General features: G+C 51.1%; 1 protein-coding gene across 1 annotated transcript; it reads right to left on the bottom strand.

The window, feature by feature from the left end:
* Positions 1-16,155: 16,155 nt before the first annotated feature.
* On the bottom strand, positions 16,156-17,271 carry RPRML (reprimo like). Its single transcript, XM_084750805.1, has one exon. The coding sequence runs from the start codon at positions 16,971-16,973 to the stop codon at positions 16,620-16,622; it is 354 nt and encodes a 117-aa protein (XP_084606931.1). The 5' UTR covers positions 16,974-17,271; the 3' UTR covers positions 16,156-16,619.
* Positions 17,272-21,583: the final 4,312 nt, after the last annotated feature.

Raw genomic sequence — 21,583 nt, 5'->3', positions numbered from 1 at the left:
ACAGGTTAAATATCTTCCTTTTAAAAACTGAAAGGAAAGATTTGTCTCTCTCTGTGTCTGTATGTGTATATGTCTGTGTGTCTGGTGTCTGTGTATGTGTGACACTCATGTACAGGTAGCTTCAGAAACCTAAAAGGGTCATCAGATTCCCTGATGCTGGAGTTATAGATGGTCACTCAGGGTGACTGCTGGGAACCTAACTCTGGTCCTCTAGAAGAGCAGAGGTGACCTTAACCATTGAGCCATCTCTCCAGCCCCTCACTTTCTTACTAGAGAACCTTGAAGTCCTCTTTTCCAGTTGTTGCCTTTTTGAGGGAGTCCAGAGGAGATGGCACCACACCCCTCCCTTCTCTTTCCTATTTGTGGCCCCCCCCCTTGCAGAATTTTTTGGGTTGTTTTTTCTTCCTCCTGGACTACAGCCCGTGTTCCCTGCTGCTCTTTGTAGGGTGGGCAGGAGGCCACTACTTGGGGAAATGCTGAGGGTGAGTGAGCCATAGGGCCAGGGCGGGGAGAAGAGCAAGTACAGAAAAATTGAAATTGCAAAGTGTGTGCTCAGTGCCAGAGCCAAAAGCCTGTGCTGCAAATTGCTTTTACCTTCATGCCTGTCCCAAGGAAAGGCCCAGTTAAAATAGCACCTATTGGAAATGGAAGTGTGATCCCAACAGGCCATTTATTGGGTCTATCTCTACAGGCAGTACAGGGTAGCTGTGAGCTCTGGAGCCTCCCTGTGTGAGTACAGATGCCCTGAGCTCTGCAAAGACCAGCAGGAAGGGGCTGCCCCAGCATCAGCCTGAGATGTGACAGACCTGGTGCTTTGAGGGGACTCTGTGCAGGGGTGGGGTCGGTCAGAGGGCTGAGACACAAGGCTGATGAGACCAAAAATGTCCAGTTCTAAATCTAAGAACAGGATCAGTGTGATTGACAGAAAACTTCTCGGGGATAAGGACAGCTTGTCAAAGGCCACCTAGCCAGCTAGGGTGACAGCTGGAAGCAGAGAGGAAACTACATATTTGGCATTCATGGCTCCTGCCACTTTATTCTTCTGCCTTGGACACCCCATCCTAGCCTTAGCCCGGGACCCTAGTCCTAGCCACAGTTCCTACATCCTGGTTCTGTGCAGGGGGAAGCAGGAGCTATGCCAAAGGTTTTTCTGGTTTCAAAGCATCTATCTCTCCAGACCCCTCAGGGACTGGCCTACGTTCCCACTCACATGGCCAGACTGGGGTGTCTCTAGGAGGCAGGCAGAGATGGAGAGCATCCCTAAGCTGGCCAGAACAGCGGGTTCTGGAGGTGTCTGCCGGACGCCCACAGTGAAGCCCAGTAGTGGGTGGTATTCTCTTTACAGTTACCCATTGGGCCCATGTCTCATCTAACTAGAGCTGGTTTCCATGGCAACAGCAAGCTCCTTACCCATCCTGTTCATCCTTAAAAGATTCCCACCCCAGCTGTCTGAGCCTGGGCTCGTCGCCCAGCTGCCGTACCAGCCCACAGCTCCAGAGCCCAGGTTTAGCAGTGAACTGCCAAGCTGCCAGATAAGCGTCTCCTGGGAGGTGCCTGGTAACTGGCCAACCTTTGAAAACGTTCACATGATTGCTTCTTAATTGGATTAGAAACTCACTCCCAGGGGGCTCTCTGCTCTCCATGTTACAGGCACATCCCTCCTCTCTTCTGGACCTCAGTATTAGAGATCTTCCCTGTCACCTGCTCAGTGTCCCCAGCCATAAGGGTACCGCTAACCAGGGCTACTGCAAAGCCAATGGAAGAAGAAAGGCTCTGATTCTTTCAGAGAAGTAGACCCATGTGGAGATGCTTGAGGCAGGGGGGAGGGGGGGCTGAGGGGGCTGGGTACCACCCCTCTCTCAAGCCCCAAGTAACCCCATTCTGGCTTCTGTGCTTTTTTTTCCCCCCTCTCTGCCCTTCCTCTCTCCACACCATCTCCTTCACAACCCAGCTCCACATTCCTCCCACCAGAAGTCCTCCTGTCTAAATAATTTCCCCTCTGTCTTCTCACAGTGGCTATATTTAGTCCCTGTAACATGACTTGCCTTATGGTATATTGTGCCAGGGAGGGGGGAGATCCCTGAAGCTATTTATTTTCTGAAGTTATTTTTTTTTTTTTGGTATGTTTTCTTTCTCTTCTAAAAAATTCTTCTAGTGAGCATATGTTGTTTATCTGCCCAGCATACAAGTCCTGATCCGCTTCTGCAGCTGACACTGTCTCTTTCTTATGGAAATCCTAGTTCATAGGCCAGCTAGGGTCACTTCCTCGGATGAAAAGAGCTAATCATTAGGTCACAGAGGTTAGTTTAAGGATGACCGCATGGACCAAAGAGAATTTCCTCTGGCATTCCCGTGGACACTGCTGGCCTCTGGACAACTGTCAACTCTCCCTGTGGTACTTACTTAACAAAAACAGTTGAGATGCTTGGAGCTAGACAGTGTCACGTCACTTAGTTCTGGTCAGTGATGCTTGGATGGAGTTGCTGGGAGAGATGTCTGGGAGCAGACTCAGTTGGTATGACCTCTTCCATCCTAACCTTAACTGATGCCTCTAAGATCCATGACACCCCAACCTGAGTGCTTTCCCTGTAGTCATAGTAAGAGGCTACCTGGCAGGGAAGCTCACCAAGGGTTGCGCTGGACAGAGTGAGGGGAAGGGAGGGTGCATTGAATCCCTTACACCCTTGTGTCAAGCCATGCTGGATGCTTGGGCTGTCCCAGCGCGGAGAGATGGCATTTCCTGTTCCTGCCCCAGCAGGCCCAATTTGGGTTTCTTTCTCTCGCTGAAAGAGACTTGAATGGAAACCTCCCAAGATTCAAATCATGCGTTTGCTAGTCTCTGCCCTCTGTGGTCTGAGCTAATCAGTACAATAATGTGCTAAGTGAAGAGATGACAGGTCATAAATAGTTCCTCAAGTGACCAGATTCACAATAAAAGTCAGGCAAGAGTTTGAAAAGACTTTTATGTACAAACTGGACCAATTCATGAATGAACTCTTCAGCTATTTGTGTGGGTCTCAGGCCAAGGACCTCTCTGAAGCAATGCATGGGCCAGCCTTCTTCACTGAACCCTCCTTCAGGACTCACACCTTCGGGGAGCCCGTCACATTGCACCTGACTCCACCATCCTGTCTTTGTGATACTCTGATCTGACGTTTTTCCTGGGCTCCTGGACCCGGCCTGGGACTTTACACATCCCAGGCAGGTGCCCTTCCACTGAGCTACATCCCCAGCGATGACTCCTCCTTTGTCAAAGTTCAACGCAGCTCTACCTAATTCCACAAACCATTTGAGCACTGTGTGTCTCCCCTCCCCCCCCCCCCCCCGAGTCCCACCGATCAGCGAGTGGAGACATCTCTGGACTGGAGCACTTGTGATGTCTTCCCGTTCAGAATAGGAATTCCCTGTGCATAGGGAGGCTCCCGTATTAGACTGGGGCCTAGACGCTGCCTCTACTCACATCAGACCAGGCATTCTAGAATCTTCTGCCTGTATCTCAGTGGCACGATAAGAAAATATAGAGTCAGAACTACAAGCCTGCAGAAACAGGATGGGAAAACGAGAGACAGGGTGAGCAATTAGCATCAAGGGCCATTTTCCCTTTCAGGGGAAAATGACCTATAGCTCATAAGGACTATTTGTAAGTCAGTAGTCATTAACCAATGACTCCTGTAATACCAAACTCAGACCCTGTCCCCTCCTAAGCAGCAAAATATGTAAAAATTCCCTCCCTACATGGCCAAGATTCTTTTTAAAATGACATTTTGGGTTTTTTTTTTTTTTTACATTTCATGTGGACCTTGCAAAAGCCAGCCTTCTCCTTCCACCATGTGGGACTCAGAGACTGAACTCAGGTCAGCAGCCTTGGTCGGTGGAGTCTTTGCCTACTGAGCCATCTTCCAGCCCCCAGGATCTGCTTACAGGGTTTGCTTCTGTCTCTTGTGTTTTGACTGTCGTGTGACAACGCTCCCTTTGCTGGGAAGTTTTTATTTTAAGATCCCAGTAGACATACGAAAGGAGGTCCTGGTGTGTTTGTGGCCTATGGCTTCTGCTGGGTGGGAAAAAACCCGTATAGCTGATAAGCCAGTGTGAGAAGACGCACCTTGTTTCTGCCCTCCCCCCCCCCCCCCGCCATGCTCCCTCCTCCCTGTCCCTTTCCAAAAGACTAAAATCGTTTCAATAGCAGCTACACAGTAAGTGTGGAGTACAGAGGAAGAATGCTAAACAAGGGTCTTCCAGAAGGTGAGGGATTCTCAGAGCACCAGGGAAGGGCCCAACAGGAAGGAGAGGTAGCCTACATGACGGTGGCAAGTGTGAGGAAGGCCAGGATTCCCATCAGGCCATGGGCGAGGAGAGCTCTTCTCAGCCACTCAAAGCAGAAGACAAAGGGACACCAGGACTGAGCCCCCAGAGGGTGCAGAGGCTGACTTGTGTAGGGGGCGGAGGGACCTGCCTGACTACAGTTCGAATCTGTATTTGGTAGAGAAATCAATGGGGAGGTGGGCCAGACCTTGGACAGGAGATAGACAGGAGAAAAACAGTGCTAATGATCCATCCATCTGCACGTGGGAGGACGGGTGAGCTGCTCCTCTGGGCAATGCAACAGAGATTCGGTACGGGGTGCACCTATGGAAACAGGAAAAACTGGTGTTCAACTACTCCTCAGTTTTTACTTGGGCTTTGTTTCCTTAAAGGTGACCAGTAGGATGGGGGGTGGGGGGCTGGGGTTGGGGCGCTGACCATTCAGGAGCCCGTTGTGCCAAGGGCCATTGCCTTCGGGATGTCCCAACCATGTCCCACAGACAGCAGGGACTTCAGCTGCCCAGAACTCTTTCCATTGTCAGTAACCAATCAGGAGGCTTAGAGCAGGGGAGCAGGCCCAGAGGCTTTGTCCCAGGTTAAGCAAACTGGAGAACAAGAAGAATCATGAAGAGTTTTCGGCCTCCTCCACATCTTCCAGGCATCCTCATCCCATACCAAATAAGGAGAAAGATGGGACACGTTTGTACAATAATGCAAGACAGGATCTCCATAGCAACAATTACCCAAAACTCCACTCCTGACAGTCCCGACAGCAGGAGCTAGCAAAGAAGACTACGGGGGGTAGGAGATGACGTGTGTGGGGGCTCAAAGAATGGCTTCCTTTTGTTCTTAAACGGAAGGAGGGCTGGGCTGGTGGCGGGATTCACTCGAGGCATCCCAGACCCGGCTTAAGCCAAAAGCAAGGATGGGCAAAGGATGAGCGACTCCGAGAGACCTGCATGAGGAAGACGCCAGGAACGCACAGGGAGCCATCCTCCCATGACCCACTGGGCGGATGAGAGTTCGCCCCTGGCTTCTGAGGGTGGACCCGACTTCCCGGGGACCTTAAAGACCTCGGCTAATTTGAGTCTGCCTGAAACCTGAGCACAGCCTGCTAAAGGCTCACATCTCATAGTCTGGGGAGAGCTGAGTTCTAGTCAGCTCTGTCACATCTCCCAAACTCCTCGGTTTCCCCCACATTTAGGCGTGTCACCTACTTCCAAGATCTGTTACGAAGCTTGGTGACCAGTAACAGGAGAGAGGGAGTGTTTGGGTTTGGGTTTTATTTTGGGTTTGGTTGGTTTGGTTTTGTAATAAAAGTAGAACTCGCCGGGCGTGGCGGCGCACACGCCTTTAATCCCAGCACTCGGGAGGCAGAGGCAGGCGGATCGCTGTGAGTTCGAGGCCAGCCTGGTCTACAAAGGGAGTCCAGGACAGCCAAGGCTACACAGAGAAACCCTGTCTCAAAAAAAAAAAAAAAAAAAAAAAAAAAAAAGAAAAGAAAAGAAAAAGAAAAAAGAAAATGTAGAATTCAGTGCAGACGCAAGGTGTCTGTACATCCAAGCTGAAGCCGCTGGACATGACGTACCACACTCAAGGCTGTCTTCACTAGGCAGAGACAGGTGGACGAGGACCGGTGTAAGGAATTGTGGCGGGAACCTCAGCTGTGGCCAGAGAGGAACCAGGGAGCCGGGGCCAGGTGGAGGGGGTGGGTGGTTTAGTGGCTGGAGCGTCATCTGTTTCCTGCCAGCAGACAGATGGTTAGCCTGGCGGAGTAAGCTCATAGGCAGGCAGTTATGTGCAACCTCCCGATGTTTATTTTAGTTTTAAAAAGAAGTTTGGCTCCGAAAAGAAAAAGCTTTTTTTTTTTTCTTTCCTCTCAGAAAGCCGTCAAATGTAGCCCTCCCTGGACCCTACACACAGCCTCCCTGCTTTCTTTGCCCAGTGGTGCCTGGGAGCCACTGACTTTTCTGATGCTAGAGTTCAGGTTGATTTGATGCCTCGGGGGAAATGAGAGGAGTTGTTTGTTTACGTATTCTTTTAGGGCACAAAGAGAAAAAAAAAAAAGAAGTGGGTTGCATCTTTCCGCAGCAAAGAAAAATGTCCCCGAGGTGTCTTACCAGCAGTCGGAAGAGTTTTGAAAGAAACCCCTCTCAGATACTTACAGATGCTGTGTCTCAGCCACACGCGTGTCCCTCACTGTCTGAAGCACCCATGAAGGTCCACACTGAGGCCTCTGGCCAGCAATACTTTACACTGACTGACGGCCAGGAGGGGCTAAGTTAGAACATGGCTTTAGCACGTTTCCTATTCCAGGCTTCCAGCATCCCTTTCTCCAAATCAGAACCCCCCCCCACACACACACACCTCTCTTCTCTCTCTCTCTCTCTCTCTCTCTCTCTCTCTCTCTCTCTCTCTCTCTCTCTCTCTTGTCTCCTCATCCACAACCATTCCTCCCACTCTCACAGCTGACTTTTTTCCTTCCTCTTCTAAGCAGGAAGAGACAAGAGAGGCCATATGAGGAGAGGTGGCTGAGCCCCTACGTGAGACATCCTTGAGTGGGCTTCAGAGTAGCTGCCACAGGCCAGGTCTGTCCTCAACAGAGGGAAAGAGAAATCCAGTTGGATCAGGATATCTAGGAGTGGCCAGCCTCTCGGGGCTGACTCCTCACGGTGACCAAACTCAACCAGGGGCAGCCAGAACGCATCTTCCAAAATGGTATGTCGCCGGGAAGACCCGGCCAGAGATTGGCGAGATGACGCAATGGGTGAAAACGCTTGCTGGGCAAACCTGATGACTTGTGGGTTTGAGCCCCCAGAATGCCTATGAGATGAGAGCTGCAGGAGAGAGGACAGTCACCCCAGAAGGGCCCAGGAGTATTCAGTGAACCTGGAGTGCTCAGCACAGCGGGGACCTTAAGAGAGAGCCTGCCTCAACACGGTGTGAGGAGAGAACCAACTCCTGAAAGTTAGCCTCAGATCTCCACACGCCTCATGGTGTGCACATGCCACCCCACCCCCACCCCCCACCTCCGCCACCACTGCTACTGATTCCAACATGTCCACAGAACTCTCATAGCTCAGTGATGTGAAACGTCTCAACTTTAGAAAGGGACAAAATCAACACCTGAAAAGATGTGCAACACCACCATTCACTAGAAAGACACGTGTTCAGTCCACGATGTGGGACCACCACACGAGCACGAGTGCGAATGTGACACCAGCAGCAAACAGGGCGCTCGGCAGCCCAAGCACCCCTCACTGCTGCTGAGAGTGCAAGCGCGTTAAGCAGTCACTATGGAACATGGTTTGCAGTTTTCATACCGTCAAGCTCATTCATGTGTGACCCAGCAGCCTCACCTCTAGGTATTTTGCCCAAGAGAAATGAAAAACTTTGATTCGTACATGCATAAATATCTATGCATGAATATTTATGTTAGGTTTATTCATAGTCACCCAAAACTGAATACAACCCAAATATACCTCAACCATAGGCACAAATAAGAATTCAAAAATTTAAAGCTTGTGATATGGCTCAGCATGGTGACATATGCGCATAGTCCCATCACTCAGGAACCTGAGGGGAAACAATCTCTTGAGGAGCCTGGGCAACATAATGAGACCATGGCTCAGGCAAATCCAGCCAAATCTGTGACCTGATAACATAGCTGATGGGATATTACCCAGTTTGCAATGAAATGAAATGAGTTGCTGACAGATGAAATAACACTGGGGGTGCATTACGCTAAGTGTGAGGAGCCAGACTGAACTGTGCGAGCCACCTTGCTGTTCGTTGTTGAGGGAAGTCAGGACAGGCACTCAGACAGGCCAGGAACCTGGAGGCGGGAGCTGATGCAGAGGCTACAGAGGTTTGTTTCTTACTGTCTTGCCCCTCATAGTTTTCTCACAGAACCCAGGACCACCAGCTCAGGGATAGCACCAACTACAACTGGCTGAGCCCTCACCCATCAATCACTAATTAAGAAAAATAATGCTCTACAGGCTCGATTAAAGCATGCTCTTATGGAAGAATTTTTCAATTAAGGTTCCCTCCTTTCAGATGACTCTAGCATGTGTCAAGTTGACATAAAACTAGCCAGAAACACCCCGAAAGTCAGTTTTACAGCAAATTTAAAATAGAATTCAAGAGATATAGTCATAGTGAATATCTTGAAAAACAGTTTTTTTTTAAAAAGCTAGCGATAAAATGAGACAAAAATAACATGAGCTGGGCGGTGGTGGCTTACGCCTTTAATCCCAGCATTCGGGAGGCAGAGGCAGGCGGATCGTGTGAGTTCGAGGCCAACCTCATCTACAAAGTGAGTCCAGGACAGCCAAGGCTAACACAGAGAAACCCTGTCTTGGAAAACAAAGCAAAACAAAAACAACAACAAAAAGGTGATTTCAGAAGACATCCCATAATAACCCATGCTTCCTGGCACTCACGCCCTTGTGTCATCTCTTCTCACTGTGAGTCTGGACTGGAGACTTGTTTGTAACACATAAGTTATAGCAGAGGAGAAAACATGCCAACTGTGTGCCAATTCTGAAGGTCGAGGAACTTCTGCTCTTGGTGAAGGAATCTGCCTGGTCCTAAGTTCCACACACCGCCCCCCCCCGCTCCCCACACACCCCCCACCTTGTAAAGACTAGAGAAGGCAATATCATGGAGTGAGAAGAAAAAAGAGGCCCATCGTCCCTGATGAGCTCACCTTCTATAGATAGTGTAGCCAGGGTGTCACCTCAGGATGGCTCGGTTGACAGCTGCCGCAGCAGGAGTGCCCACCTAGGTCCATCTGAGCCACAGAGTCTTGGATTTAAAGCTTTCGGGGCCAGTCTGTGGCACAACTAAAGATAACCAGTTACTTACAATGTTCCCAGAACCTGAACTTGCTAACCATTCCCGCCCCCTCCCCACTTAATCCTCCTACTTAAATATGTGTAACTGATTTCCATTTTCCAAATGAAGACTCGGGAAGAATGTCACACAGCTATTCAGGCTGGAAGCTGGGCTTGAGTCAAGGCTTTCTTGATTGTGGGTTCCCACACTTCCAGTGGCCAGGCAGGGACATGACGTTCCAGAGCAAATCCCTACACCATCCTGGACGAGCTCCTCTTCAGTGTTCCCTCTCTTTCTTTTTTGATCCTGTGTTCCCGAGGAGGGAAACAGACTACGGAAAGATGGTCAGGTAACTAGGTGGGGGTATAGTTGGACTCCTGTGGTTTTGACACATTTCGTAACAATCGGTGCTCAGCTGTTGTTGGAGGGCATGTTGGAAGGCTGCAGCACCTCTTTTCTTAAGTTGAAGAGTGTGTCTTGTTCTCTGTCTGTTGTTACCAGTGGAAACAGCTGAGCTTCATGCAGGAGGGAAGGACTGAGGTTTTTTTGTGAGGGCGCCGGGGGGGGGGGGTCTTCCTATCCCCACAGCCCAGGCAAGCTTCTGGACTCTTACCCAAGTTTCACAGATAAAGGTGGGAGAGGAGGGATGGCCCCTAATTGCCCCTAATGAGATCATCAGGCTGGAAAGTATCACTGGGTCCCTCTATGGGGTTCTGTGAGCCCCAACGCCCAATAAAGTCTCTTATACACCTTCACATGGGTTCCTGGGCCTCTGGTTGAGATGTCCTGAGGCCAGCATGCTGTATGAGTGTGCTAAGAACATCATCATCCATTGAGAACAGAACTTGTCCCGGGTGTTCAGCATGCAGGGCTTCAGAACCATGGACAGCTCAGCCAACTACTTAGGAGCAGGAACAGAGCAGGAGGCTGGTCCTCAGGCAGGCAGACAGGCCACTGGAATCATACAAGAACCTATGCATCTGGCCTTAGCGTTTTGGATAAAAGGAGACTCGGGAAAGGAGAGGAACAACTTTGGCCAAGGCCACACACCAAGTCAGCAGAGCAAGTTCACCTCTGCAAGGCTCTCAGATACCCTGACTTCTCAGTGACCCACGCAGAACTTGAATCAAAGTCTCTCAAATAAAAATCTCTTGCTCTTGGGAATGATCAAGAGAAACAGGAAGTAAGAAAGAAAAAAAAACCTCAAGAAATAAGAGAAACTGAAAGAGTACCCGGTGCTGACGGGAAGGTCTGTGATTTGGCCTGTAAGTGCAAATTCTTGACAGGATCTTCCTACTTTGCCAAGGTGATGTGGCCTTTCAAAAAAAAAAACATTTCTGTTACCATGGCAACCTCATCCCAAGTTTTATCTCCATGGCAATTCATTAGAGTTTTCATCTTCTAGTGTGTATACATATGAATGCGTATATATATACCACTCCCCAAATTAATGCAAAAAATCAGAGTTTTAAAGTGGAATCTCTATCCAAATCTGCAAGGCAAGAGCACAACCAGCACACAGGCAGGGCCCAGGGCACAAATAAAGGTCCCTGGTGCTATTTCAGGCAGCTCTGCCATTTCATCTCCATTAAAACCTCCCCTGGTCTTAGTGCCCCATAAATTCACACATGGATATAAAGAACTCCTCTTTCCCTGTGTGCCCCTTAGTGCCCTGCTTATGACAAAGGCTTGAGATGGCCTGTGCTGGGGAGGAAAGGAGAGAAAAGTCTAGGGCTCCCGACTGCCCTCCAACCTACTTTCTGATGGTAAGAGAGGAGCCTGCTGCTTTCCCCCCAAGCCCTCTGTATCCCTCTGGCTCCAGCTTTCTCTCACTGTATCCCTCCACTCCTACTCTGTGCCCGTCATCTCAGTGAAGCAAAAGAAACAGAGTGTGGAGGCGAAGGTGAAGACATCAGATCCCAGCTCTGCCACTGCCCGGCCAGACCTGGTGGTTTGTTGGTTGGTTTGTTTGTTGTTTGATCATGCATGGTCTCATCTGTGAGTGCCAAGATCTAAGCTTGCTGTGAAAACTAAAAATTTGGCTCATACGTGGGATTGATTCAGTGAGCGATTGCAGATTTCATCCCGGAGCATCTTCCTGCAGAGATGATTCCAAGAGAGCAATGGGAGAGAAGTTTGGACATGCACACCCCAGCCACCACGGGTCACCAGCTCAGCTTTGCCTGCAGGGTAAGGTGGGGCACAGCTGGAGCATTTCCACTCACCTGGAAATAGGACACCCCCAACTGCAGCGGATCAGCTAGATATAGGGTGTTGTGTGCATGATGGAAAATATGGAGCATGTGGTGTCAGTTCCCAACATGAACTTATCACTGTGTATTGCTAAGTGAAAACAGTCACACATCTCAGTTAAAATCACGTTAAGTGGCACGTATGCCATAAGAATGCTTTTAAAATTAAAAGGTCCCACTTTTGCTGTGTTGATTCCTAAGCATACAAAAAAGAACCACAGCAAAGGATTCATGGAGATTCTTCCTGGCTGAGGGGCTGGGACTACTTTTGCCCATTCCCTTTTTTTTGTTGTTGTTGTTGCTGCTGTAAATGTAAAAATTCATACGAAATAACTGCATAAGGAAAAACCGCACAGACTATGAAGTCCACAGATTCCATATGCTGGTCTAAGATGACACCTAAGGACCTAGCATGGCTTTGGGGCTCTGTGCCTCAGTGTCTCCTGCCACCCTGACTAGCCACATCCCTTGCTGACCTTGAACCTCATACGGATTAGGGCAGAGAGGCTCGAACACTGTAAAATGTTTCTTTTCACTTAAGTCGTTGTGCTACTGAGTGCTTTCAGACAGACTCTCCCCTAACTCCCCAACCACTCCAAGGTCAGCTAATACACTTAAGAGAGGAGGCGACTGGAGCTTGAGAGGGGGGAGTGGCTTCCTCGGGCGCCTGGGAAGCCTGAGGCTTCTCTCTTCAGTCCCAAGCCCTGTGCCTCTGTGTACATCCTCCCGCCCTCCGCCCATTGCCCAGCCTTTGTTGAAAACTCATATATTTATTTTTGTTGTACGAGCAGAACTATGCCCCTTGGGGTATCTTCCCGCCCTGACCAGAGGTGACACTTTCTGAAGTATGGAGGAGTGACGCCCAGGCCTGGCTTTGAGGAAGGGTCACCATCACCGGCGGGCTATGTAATCGGCAGAGGACACAGACCTCGTGACCACCTCAAGCATCCCCCTAATTGCTGCTGCGTCGCCTCTTTTAATTTCAGCAGACTTGGAAGCGGCTGTGGTTGGGCCAACCTGTGTGAAGACAGAACCCCGAAGGTGGAATAGCGGGGAGACCTGAGCTTCCCCCTGAGCCGCTTGCTTTCCCCTACCATCGTCTTCCTTTCTTTCCTTGCCTTCCCCCTCCATCTCATCTTCGCTCTGCTCCCCATCAAGGCCTCTCCTCGCCCCTTTCCTTTTCCCTCCTCCTCCTGTTCTTGCTCCCGCTTCCTGCTCCAGCTAGAATAGGAAGATGTTCCTGCATGCATCCTGGCTCTGCGTCAAGACAAGCAAAGTTGGGGGGCCAGAAAAGGACTCCAGGGTGATGAGGATTCCGGTTGCTGGCCTCCTAGGCTGGATGGCAGCTTGGAGCAAAAAGTGGTGGCATCCTCCAACAGCCCAGTTCTGCTCAGCAAAGGACCAGCAGTCGGGCAGTGAGGCCACTGGTGACAGACATTGGCCTCTTTTGCTCTCTCTTCTTTCTTTCTGAAACCAGTTCTGATGCTCCCGCTTGCTGGGCTACTACTGTGGTGCCGGGATCAGGGGAGGGTGGGGCTCCATGCGGCCATAGCAAGTTGGGGGAAGGAGTGGTGCACGGATGCCAGCACCCCCACCTGTCCCCTGCTCCAGGATCCTCTTGTAGGCGATGGTACGTCTGACAGGCCACGGAAGACTTGGTTGAACTCCAGATGCCCTATCTCAGGGCTGTTGCTGGCGCCTCAGGGATGGGGTGCTGGGACTGGAGGACTCTTGCACACCCCTGGTCCAGGGCCTGACCCACGGAAGATTTGCTGTAGATGCTAACTGAGAGGAATGAACACTGGCAAGTCCACTAAAGCAGACCTCAGTTTCCTCTCTGGTAACAGCTGCCAAGAGGATGTCTTTTCCTCTTGCTTGGCAAGGTCCTGGTGTGTGATTCGGACAGCTTCTTTGGGGCCTTAATTTCCTCATCTGTAAAATGGGAGTGTTAATGAAACCCCGTGGAACTCAGTGCGTCACACACTACGTACTTCAAGTGCTCCCGTCTTGCTCTGGAAAGTACTTTGAAAACAGCAACCAGCACTTGGGAGGCAGAGGCAGGTGGATCGCTGTGAGTTCGAGGCCAGCCTGGTCTACAAAGTGAGTCCAGGATGGCCAAGGCTACACAGAGAAACCCTGTCTCGAAAAACCAAAAATAAAACCATCAAACAAACAAAAAACCCAAAAACAAAAACAAAAACAAACAAAATAAAACAAAACCAAAAAACAGCAACATGCGGTGTGAAAGTGAACTATTATTGTTTTTCTGCTCAGGGTTTTCATGTCAGAGAGCCAGCTTCATTTTACTGAGGGTAAAGTTAGCAAGCATATCCTTTAAACAGAGCTAACAGTCAACACTGGCAGTTTTCTCTACTGACTGTCCCTTAAGTGCCAGACCTTGTCCCCGCTTTGCTGCATGCCTGTCACAGGAGCTCTGCATCCCACCTCTCCTATTGTGTAGACAAGGAGATGAGGCACAGAGCCAGGTAACAACAGGACAGTGAGAAACTCGCAGACCAGAGTTCTGCGTTTCTCCTTGCTGAATCTGAGACCCTCTGAGATCTGGCCACTCTATAATAAGCCAGCCTCGTGGGGGAGAATTGTTGCTGCACAAAGGTTGGGGACACAGGAAGAACTTTCTTTTTAAAGTCCCAAGGCTCAAGATTCTGATCTTGGGTTGCCTTTCTCCTGGAGCGCTGTTCTCCATGGTCTCTACCTCATGGAATCCTGCCCCTCTTCCCTCGTCTCTCGGGTTACATAAGGTAACTTAGTCAACACCCTGCTCCCCTTCTAGGCTGCAGCAGTAAGAGTGGCTACAAAGGTGACTGCTCCTCCTCCTTTCTCTCAGAACCTGCGCGTGCCTGCGGTTTCTTCCTTGAGCCTGGCCTTTACTTATATCTGCACGTGCAAGCAAATGCCCATGCATATTTGCCTGTGAAGGCATGCCTGAGCATGATGGAACGGACAGACAAACATCCATGGTAAGCCAAGGGTGTTGGTGCAACCATGTAAATCCAGCATACAGGAGACTGAGGCAGGAGGATGTCAAGTTTGAGGCCAACCTGGGCTCTATAGGGAGACCTTGGAGTTTTTGACCCAAAAACAAACCAAACACTCCTACGCCTCAGAGAGGCCTTTATGAACAGTGATGGTGGCCCTACAGGGCTTCTCTACTAAGGCTTCTCTTTGTCAGAAAATTTTAAAAACTGAACTCTCGAACCACCTCCCTCTTACCACACTAGCAGCCGGCTATTTTGCTGGAGGCCGTTCTCGGTGTTCATTGGAACCTGGCCAGGCGACCTCGGAAGCCCCTCTTCCTCCCCAAGCCTCCAGCTCTCCTCTTTTAGGAATTAAGGAGACTTCTTTGTGGTGGTCTGAGTGGCGTTCTCTCGGCCACTAGGTGGCCCACGCCACCTGTGCCACTTCATGCCAGGAGTCCAGAGTCTGTGCCCAACTCTCCCCTCTTCAAGGCCCTCCACGCCTCGCCAGACGAGAGCTACCTGAGGCCATGCCAGTCACCAGCAACCAGTGCTCAGTCTGTGCTACGGGGTTTGTTGTGTGGATACCTGGCCTCACTGGCTGTCCTTCCCACGGATGAACCCCAGGTCTGGGACGGAATGGCAGGATGGTGGAAGGGATGTTATTTCAATACAGATGACTCCACAGAACTGGGTAGAAGAAAGAGTCCGTATCCTCCAGACTCAATTGCCATTTGCTTTTTTTTTTTTTTTTTTTTTTTTTTTGTTAAGAAACACCGCCCCTCCTTTCCCCAACTGGTGCCAAAGACAGAAGGTTCCTTCTGTTCCCCCATTCTAAAGCCAGGGAAGGCTTCAGCCATCTTCTCTCTCTTCCTTCATTTACACCCAGCTGGAGAGAGGGAGGGACACCCCCGCCTCAAGCTGTTTTCCCCAGGGACCCCTCCAAGTGTTCTATGTCCGAGGCTGGCTAAGAGGGTGGGCACAGGTCGAAAGTCTATGGGAGGAGGGCTTTTCCCTGCGCTGGCCTGGGCTCAGTGGCACCTCAGAGCAAAGGCTTGCTGCAGATGGCCCCCTTCCCTTCCTCCTGGCCAGTAAGCACCAAGTCCCCAGAACTGAATTTCACGTCAGCAGGGAGTGGAGGGTGCACTTCTTAATGGGATTGTCTAGTGACCAGGAGACAACTGCGTTCAGAGGCCATTTTCCTCATCTTAAACACCCCAAGTCCCCTGCCAGGATAAATCTAAGAGGCCTTGTTCTGAGTCCATCCATCTACCATCTATAAGGGTGGGGCAAACAAGTGATTAAATGGGACTTTTGGGTTCAGCCTGGAATCTTTACTACACCCCCCCACACACTTATCCAAATGAATATTTATAATTTATTACCAGCTCCCAGATTCCACTCGTTTTCTTTTTCCATTTCCGTTTTATGAAGAAAACTAAAATTTCTAGTTATTAAATTAATCTAAGTGTCTGGCTGCCCCCAAAGGACCTGCCTCCTCCACTGTAGGAGTAGAAGAAAACAGTTCTTTGTAGGAAGAAAACAAAAAAAAATCAACCACTAAACCAGTTCCTTTTTCTCTCGCCTTGGTTTGATAAAGCAAGGAGCTCCAGAGCTGTCTGCCTCACAGCTTGTTAAATCGACCAAACTGGGCCCAGAAGTAGGACATGTTCCCTCCCCCTCCCCCTCAGCACACGCGCGCGTGTGTACACACACACACACACACACACACACACACACACACACACACACACACCCGGACACAGAATGTCTCACCAGCACAGTTAGAATGTATCAGGAAGCCTGGAGGCTATGGTTTTATTACAAATTTTCTTTTCAGATGCAATGCGAGATCAAAATCTCAGTGATTGTTTTCACTTCTTTCCTGTGCGCCCTCCTTGGAACATGCCCCACCAACACGCCCAAAATCTCCACTTGAGTAACCTCACCCCCGCATTGCATCTCCCTCTTCCTGCCTCCCACCCTGCCCCAAACTTCTTTGTTAAAAAAGAAAACAAAACAAAAACAAAAAACCTGTTAAGAACCCTGCGTCCCCGGCCCCCGCTGGAGCGCACACAGGACAGAAATCGGCGTGACAGTCCCTTCGCACACCGCCGCCGCCAAGTCCAGCTGTTCCAGGCCCGGTGGTGCAAGGCACGCCGCTGATCTGCTGGGGATAATTCCTTGAGGAAGAGGCTCCGTGGTCCCTTCCTCGTGGTGCCGCGACGCTGTCGAGGGCTGTGGGCGCTCAGTACAGTCCCAGGATGGCGGCGCCCACGTCCTTGGAGGGCCTGCGCTCCTGCATCAGAAAGTTGATCATGCTCTCGGACTTGATGAGCAGGTTGCAGCCCAGGAAGAAAACGCCGAAGACCACGGTGAGAGACAGCACACAGAGCACGGCGATCTGCGCCACGCGCGATACCCACAAGCTGCGTTCGTCGGGAGCCAGTCCCGCGGGGACCCCGTCGCTGGCGGTCAGCGGTGCGCCCCCGGGGCAGCAGTCTAGCCACGTGCCTAGCCCGTGGCTGCGGTTTCCCAGGGCGGCTCGGGCGTCACCACCCACCTCTTCCAGGCCGCTGTGGTTCAGGAAGCTCGCGTTCATCGCGGCGCAGCGCCCGGGGTCTGAGCGCGCGATCCGGGACGCGCCGGGAGCTGGCAGCGTCCGCGCTGTCGGGGACGCCTGGGGGCCCTCGATCACCCTTGCGCCAAGAGGAAAGGAATGCCGGAGGCGGCCCACGCGCCGGCACTCTTAGTCCGCCTACCTCCCCCGGCGGGAAACCGGCCGGGAGCAGAGAGCAACAGGCGGCGCGCGAGCTGGAGAGAGCCAACAGTGCGTGGCAGTCGCCCACGGAGCTCCGTGCCTGCCGTGCCGCCCCGCCCCTGGCAACCGCTGAGCTCCGCTCCGCCCCGCCCCGCCCCAGCCCACTCGTGGCTCCCAAGCTATCAGGACACGAATCCCTCCCAGCGCTCAACCTGCGCAAAGCCTGCTGGAAAGGGTCGGAACGTCCAGGCAGCTCCCGGCCTCGGGTCAAGTAACCTTGACTCACTCTGGGCAGTTTCTGTCTGTTCTGGGTAGAAGGCTGCCCCAAGATGCCCTTTCCGGGAACTGTGGCTCGGGGGGGTGGGGGGTGGGGGGGGGGTCTGGAGCCCTTCTTCACTCTATTTAAGGCGGTGTGTGTGTGTTGGGGAGAGATGAGCTTTGGCCCCAGACATTACCCAGTCCACGAGGCTTAGGTCTGGGTGGCCAGGCTGTGTCACACTGTCCCCGCTGGACCTTCTCAGCTTTTCCTGGCTGAAGGCTATGGCAGCCAGGAGAGCTCTTTGCCTTCTATCCTGTGCCTGGGCTCATATGCCACCTCTATTTAATATAGTCATTAGAATTAAGTCATTTGGGGGAGTTTCGTGTGTGTGTGTTTCTTTTTAAAGAAACATTGTAGACAACTTAAAAAGCATGGATTAGCAAAGGTGGGGAAAGCCCTCTAAAACTGCAAAACAAAAACAAAAACAAAAACAAAAACTGCTGTCTGGGGTGGGTCAGAGTTATTACCTAGGCACAAACTCCTCCCTGTTGTCTGTTTGTGTTCTGTGTTATTGCTAACAGAACGTTGTGCCTTGCCTACTGTAGTGTACGTGCTGTTTTGTACTGCAAGTGTCTGGCCCAGACATCCTGTGCTTTGCTCTTGGCAGCAGAACTTCTTTAGAGGACTTCTCGGTTGTGCCCTTTGCTGATTGTCTGCTCAGAGCAGAGCTTAAGCTGGACTTGGAGCCCCTGTGGTCGACTCCAGCCAGCTGCAGCCCAGCTGTCAGATGCAAAGGGTAGGAACAGAAAGTGAGTAGGGGGAAGTCTGAGGGCGCTGCCTGTTCCTGCATAAGGCCAACATCCTGTTCTACAAGCTCTCTACCGTTGCTGCCTGTCCCCCTACCCACTTCCATCACCCCTGGGTAGACTCCTCTGGGTACCTTGGTGTGAAAGAGGGAAGGAAAGGGGTTTGCCTTTGACCTGGAGTGCAAAGGGAAAGAGAAAACTTGGGGTCCTGGAAGCGAATGAAAACCACCTCTGAAGACAAGAAGCCAACTTGGAGCTTGCTGGGGAAAAGTCAGCCAATGGCCCGTGTCTAACCAGCTGACTGAAGGCACACGGAGCAGGAAGCTTTTCAGTAGAGGCAAGAAAGCCCCGGGGGGTGGGGGGTGGGGGGGATGGCACAGAAAAAGTTTAAATGGGCTCAGCAGAAGAGGGCATTGTAGACTTAGATTGGGGGATCATATTGCGTGCGTCCCCCGTTTTGCCCTTTAGGATTGAGGACAAAATTAGGGAAGCTGTTAGCTGTCCGCTGTCTTCCAAACTCAGTCCTGCTTGCTACAGGGGCTGTGTCTGGCTTTCTGACTACTGGTTAGTATCAGAGTTTTGTTTTCACGTACAGGCTGGCCGTTGTCTGTGTACGTGTGGCCTCTCAGGCTCCGCCAATTCAGGAAGGGGGCCCTGTATAACCTGAACCCAGGCCATTGCTCATTACCTGTACGGAACCATGGGTCCTGACAAAAACTGAGCACAATTTGATGTGTATGAACGCTTAATTAAAAAAAAAAATCCCCACATCTATCTCCCCACGCCGGCCTTAGGACTAAGGATTAAACCTTGTGTGATACACGTGAGGCAAACATTCTATCATGGAGTCTCTCACCAAGTCTGGAGCTCACCAATTCAGCCAGACTCCCATGGCCTTCCAGCTCTAGGGGCCCTGCAGCCTTCACTTCCTCAGCCCTAGAATTACAGGTGTGCACTGCTTCCTCACAGGGTGCTGGGGACCCAAACCCAAGTCCTTGACTTGTGTGGCAAGCATGTTACTTGACTGAGCCATCTCCCTGGCTCCTAAACTCTTGATTTTTGTGGCAACCGTGACAGGTTCTTATCAACGGCTGCCCCCGCAAATCCCTCCTCATGGAGCAGACCCTGATGCCCTCACAGTACCTGAGGGCCAGGGAGGGATCCGGAAGCAGCTAGGCTGGGTGGCCCTGGCACAGAGTCCCTTGCAAGATGGAACTGTAGGTCTTGGCTAAGGCCACTGTCATCTGAAAGTTAGGTTGAGGGCAGAGGACTGGCTTCCCAGACCTCTTCCTGTCTTAGTTAGGGCTTTTATTTCTGTGAAGACACACTATGGCTCTGGCAACACTTATAAAGGGAAACATTTAATCGGGCCTGGCTTAGTCCACTATCGTCATGGTGAGAAGCACTGTGGCGTGCAGGCAGACACGGTGCTGAAGAAGCAGCTGAGATCAGCCAGCAGCAGGAAGAGAGAGTGTAAGCCACTGGGCCTGGCTTAAGTATCTGAAACTTCAAAGGCCACCCCCAGTAACACACTTCCTCCACCCAGGGCCACACCTCCTAATAGTGCGGCTCCCTATGAGCCTGAGGGGCCTTTGTCATTCAAACCACCACACTGCCTCAGTTGGCTGTTGGCCTGAGGGAACCTCAATCCCTCACACTGGCCTTTCCCTGGGGCTGCTTGACTTTTCTCATGACCACACTTGGAGAATATACTAGAATGTTCTCTACCAATTGGTAGAAGGGAGAGGGAAAAAATAAGTGAGGCTGCAGAACGAACCCTGTCGGCAGCTCTCACTGTTGCTTGCACTCCCACAGCAAACCTTGGAGAACCAACTCCTTGGCCTCATGACAACTTGGAGGGAGACCAGTCTTGCCTGAGGTCCCACAAGGTAGGGTACGACTTACAACAAAGCCCACTCTTTCCAGCTTTGCTGTGGGTGAGTAGATATGTGTGGGGTGCGTCGAGCTGTCGGAAAGAGTGGGAAGTCCAAGGTGTAGGGCGTGGCCTCGGAAATCCAGCAGCTGTTTGTCACCTGGGTTGCCACACTCCTCCAGAGAGAGCGAATAAGGTGCCTCTGGGCCCAGCTGCCACCCACATGGGACTATTTTTACCCTCTACCTCAGTCACAGTCTGTATCTCTCAGTTCTGGAAGGGCTATGTGGACAATCTGGTCCCCGAGAGGAACTGCCATAGGCCACCCAGAGGCTGTACAGCCCTGTCCCTGCAGCTGTTTGAGTTAACCTTTAACCCCTTGGCACGTGTGAGCCATCGGGGTTGGTAAGGAATGCTCCTCCCTCAGGCAAAGAGGTTAATAAAACCTCCCTTATTAGTGCAGCTGGCCAGCTGAACCGTGGGGACTGAAGTGTCCTCGTGAGCTGATATTAGAAATGACCTACACTGCAAACAGGGTAAATACAGTGTTCTATGCACATGAGCTATTGTAATAGCGGCCAGACCCAGTTCATCTGCATAATCCAACGATACCTTCTCTCTCCTTTAAAAATGTAAATAGTCCACTGTGGAAGGGCAGTGCCCTTCAGAGAGCCAAGAGCTCTTGACGAGAATTTACATCACCAGCAGCCCTCCTTGGGTCCTATTTAAATGATTCATTATCCCAGCCAGCTCTTCCTGCAGCAGGCAAATTTGCCCAGTTCCTGTCCAAATGGTCTCACGTTTCCAGTTGGCAGGCCGGAGGGAAGCCAACGACGTTTTTTTACTGCACCGGGTACAGAATTAAACACTAGTTTCTTTGTTGACCCTTGCTCACATGATGATGCCACTAGTGTGCCGGGCCTGTTCTGTTCTGGAGAGTAGGTGGAGGGCGTGGGGGGGGGGGGAGCTCAGACTGTACAAGCCAATGTCGTTTTACTGAGGACAGTGGGAGAAAGACCCGGGGCCGGGGATACCTATAGCAGTGGAAAAGGGACAGTGCCAGTACAAGCACAGAGCAGTGGGGAGCAGGTCCCATCTCTCACCTTCTGCCACCTGCCTGCCTAAGGACTGATTGACTGACAGGGGTTTGCAATATAGTCCTGGCAGAGCTGGAACGCAGAATGTTCCTGCCTCTGCTTCCTGGGTGCAGGATAAAAGGGAAAACACTATGAGTGGCTGGTTCATGTTTTAGGGAGTATTGAAGTCTAGAATTTGTTTCTGCCAGGTTCCTAGTTGGCTGTGTGATTTTGGACAGGTCAACTCTCCTCTTGGGTTTTGATTGGTTCCATCCATTAATCACAGAAGCTGGGGAGATTGCTTAGTAAAATGCTTGCCTTGCAAGCATGAGGACCTGAGTTTGATCTTGGAAATCATGTTTTTTTGTTTTTTGTTTTTTTTTTAAAGATGGAGCACATACTTGTAATACCAGAGCGAGGGAGGCAGAGACACAAGG

Source organism: Acomys minous (assembly GCF_964271855.1).
Source record: "Acomys minous genome assembly, chromosome: 12".
NCBI classification, from domain to species: Eukaryota; Metazoa; Chordata; class Mammalia; order Rodentia; family Muridae; genus Acomys; species Acomys minous.
The sequence above is the reverse complement of the archived record's forward strand: the minus strand, read 5'-3'. Positions and strand labels throughout refer to the sequence as shown.

Bases quoted from the DNA above. Each gene is read 5' to 3' on its own strand.
- RPRML (XM_084750805.1), bottom strand. From the start codon at position 16,973: ATGAACGCGAGCTTCCTGAACCACAGCGGCCTGGAAGAGGTGGGTGGT.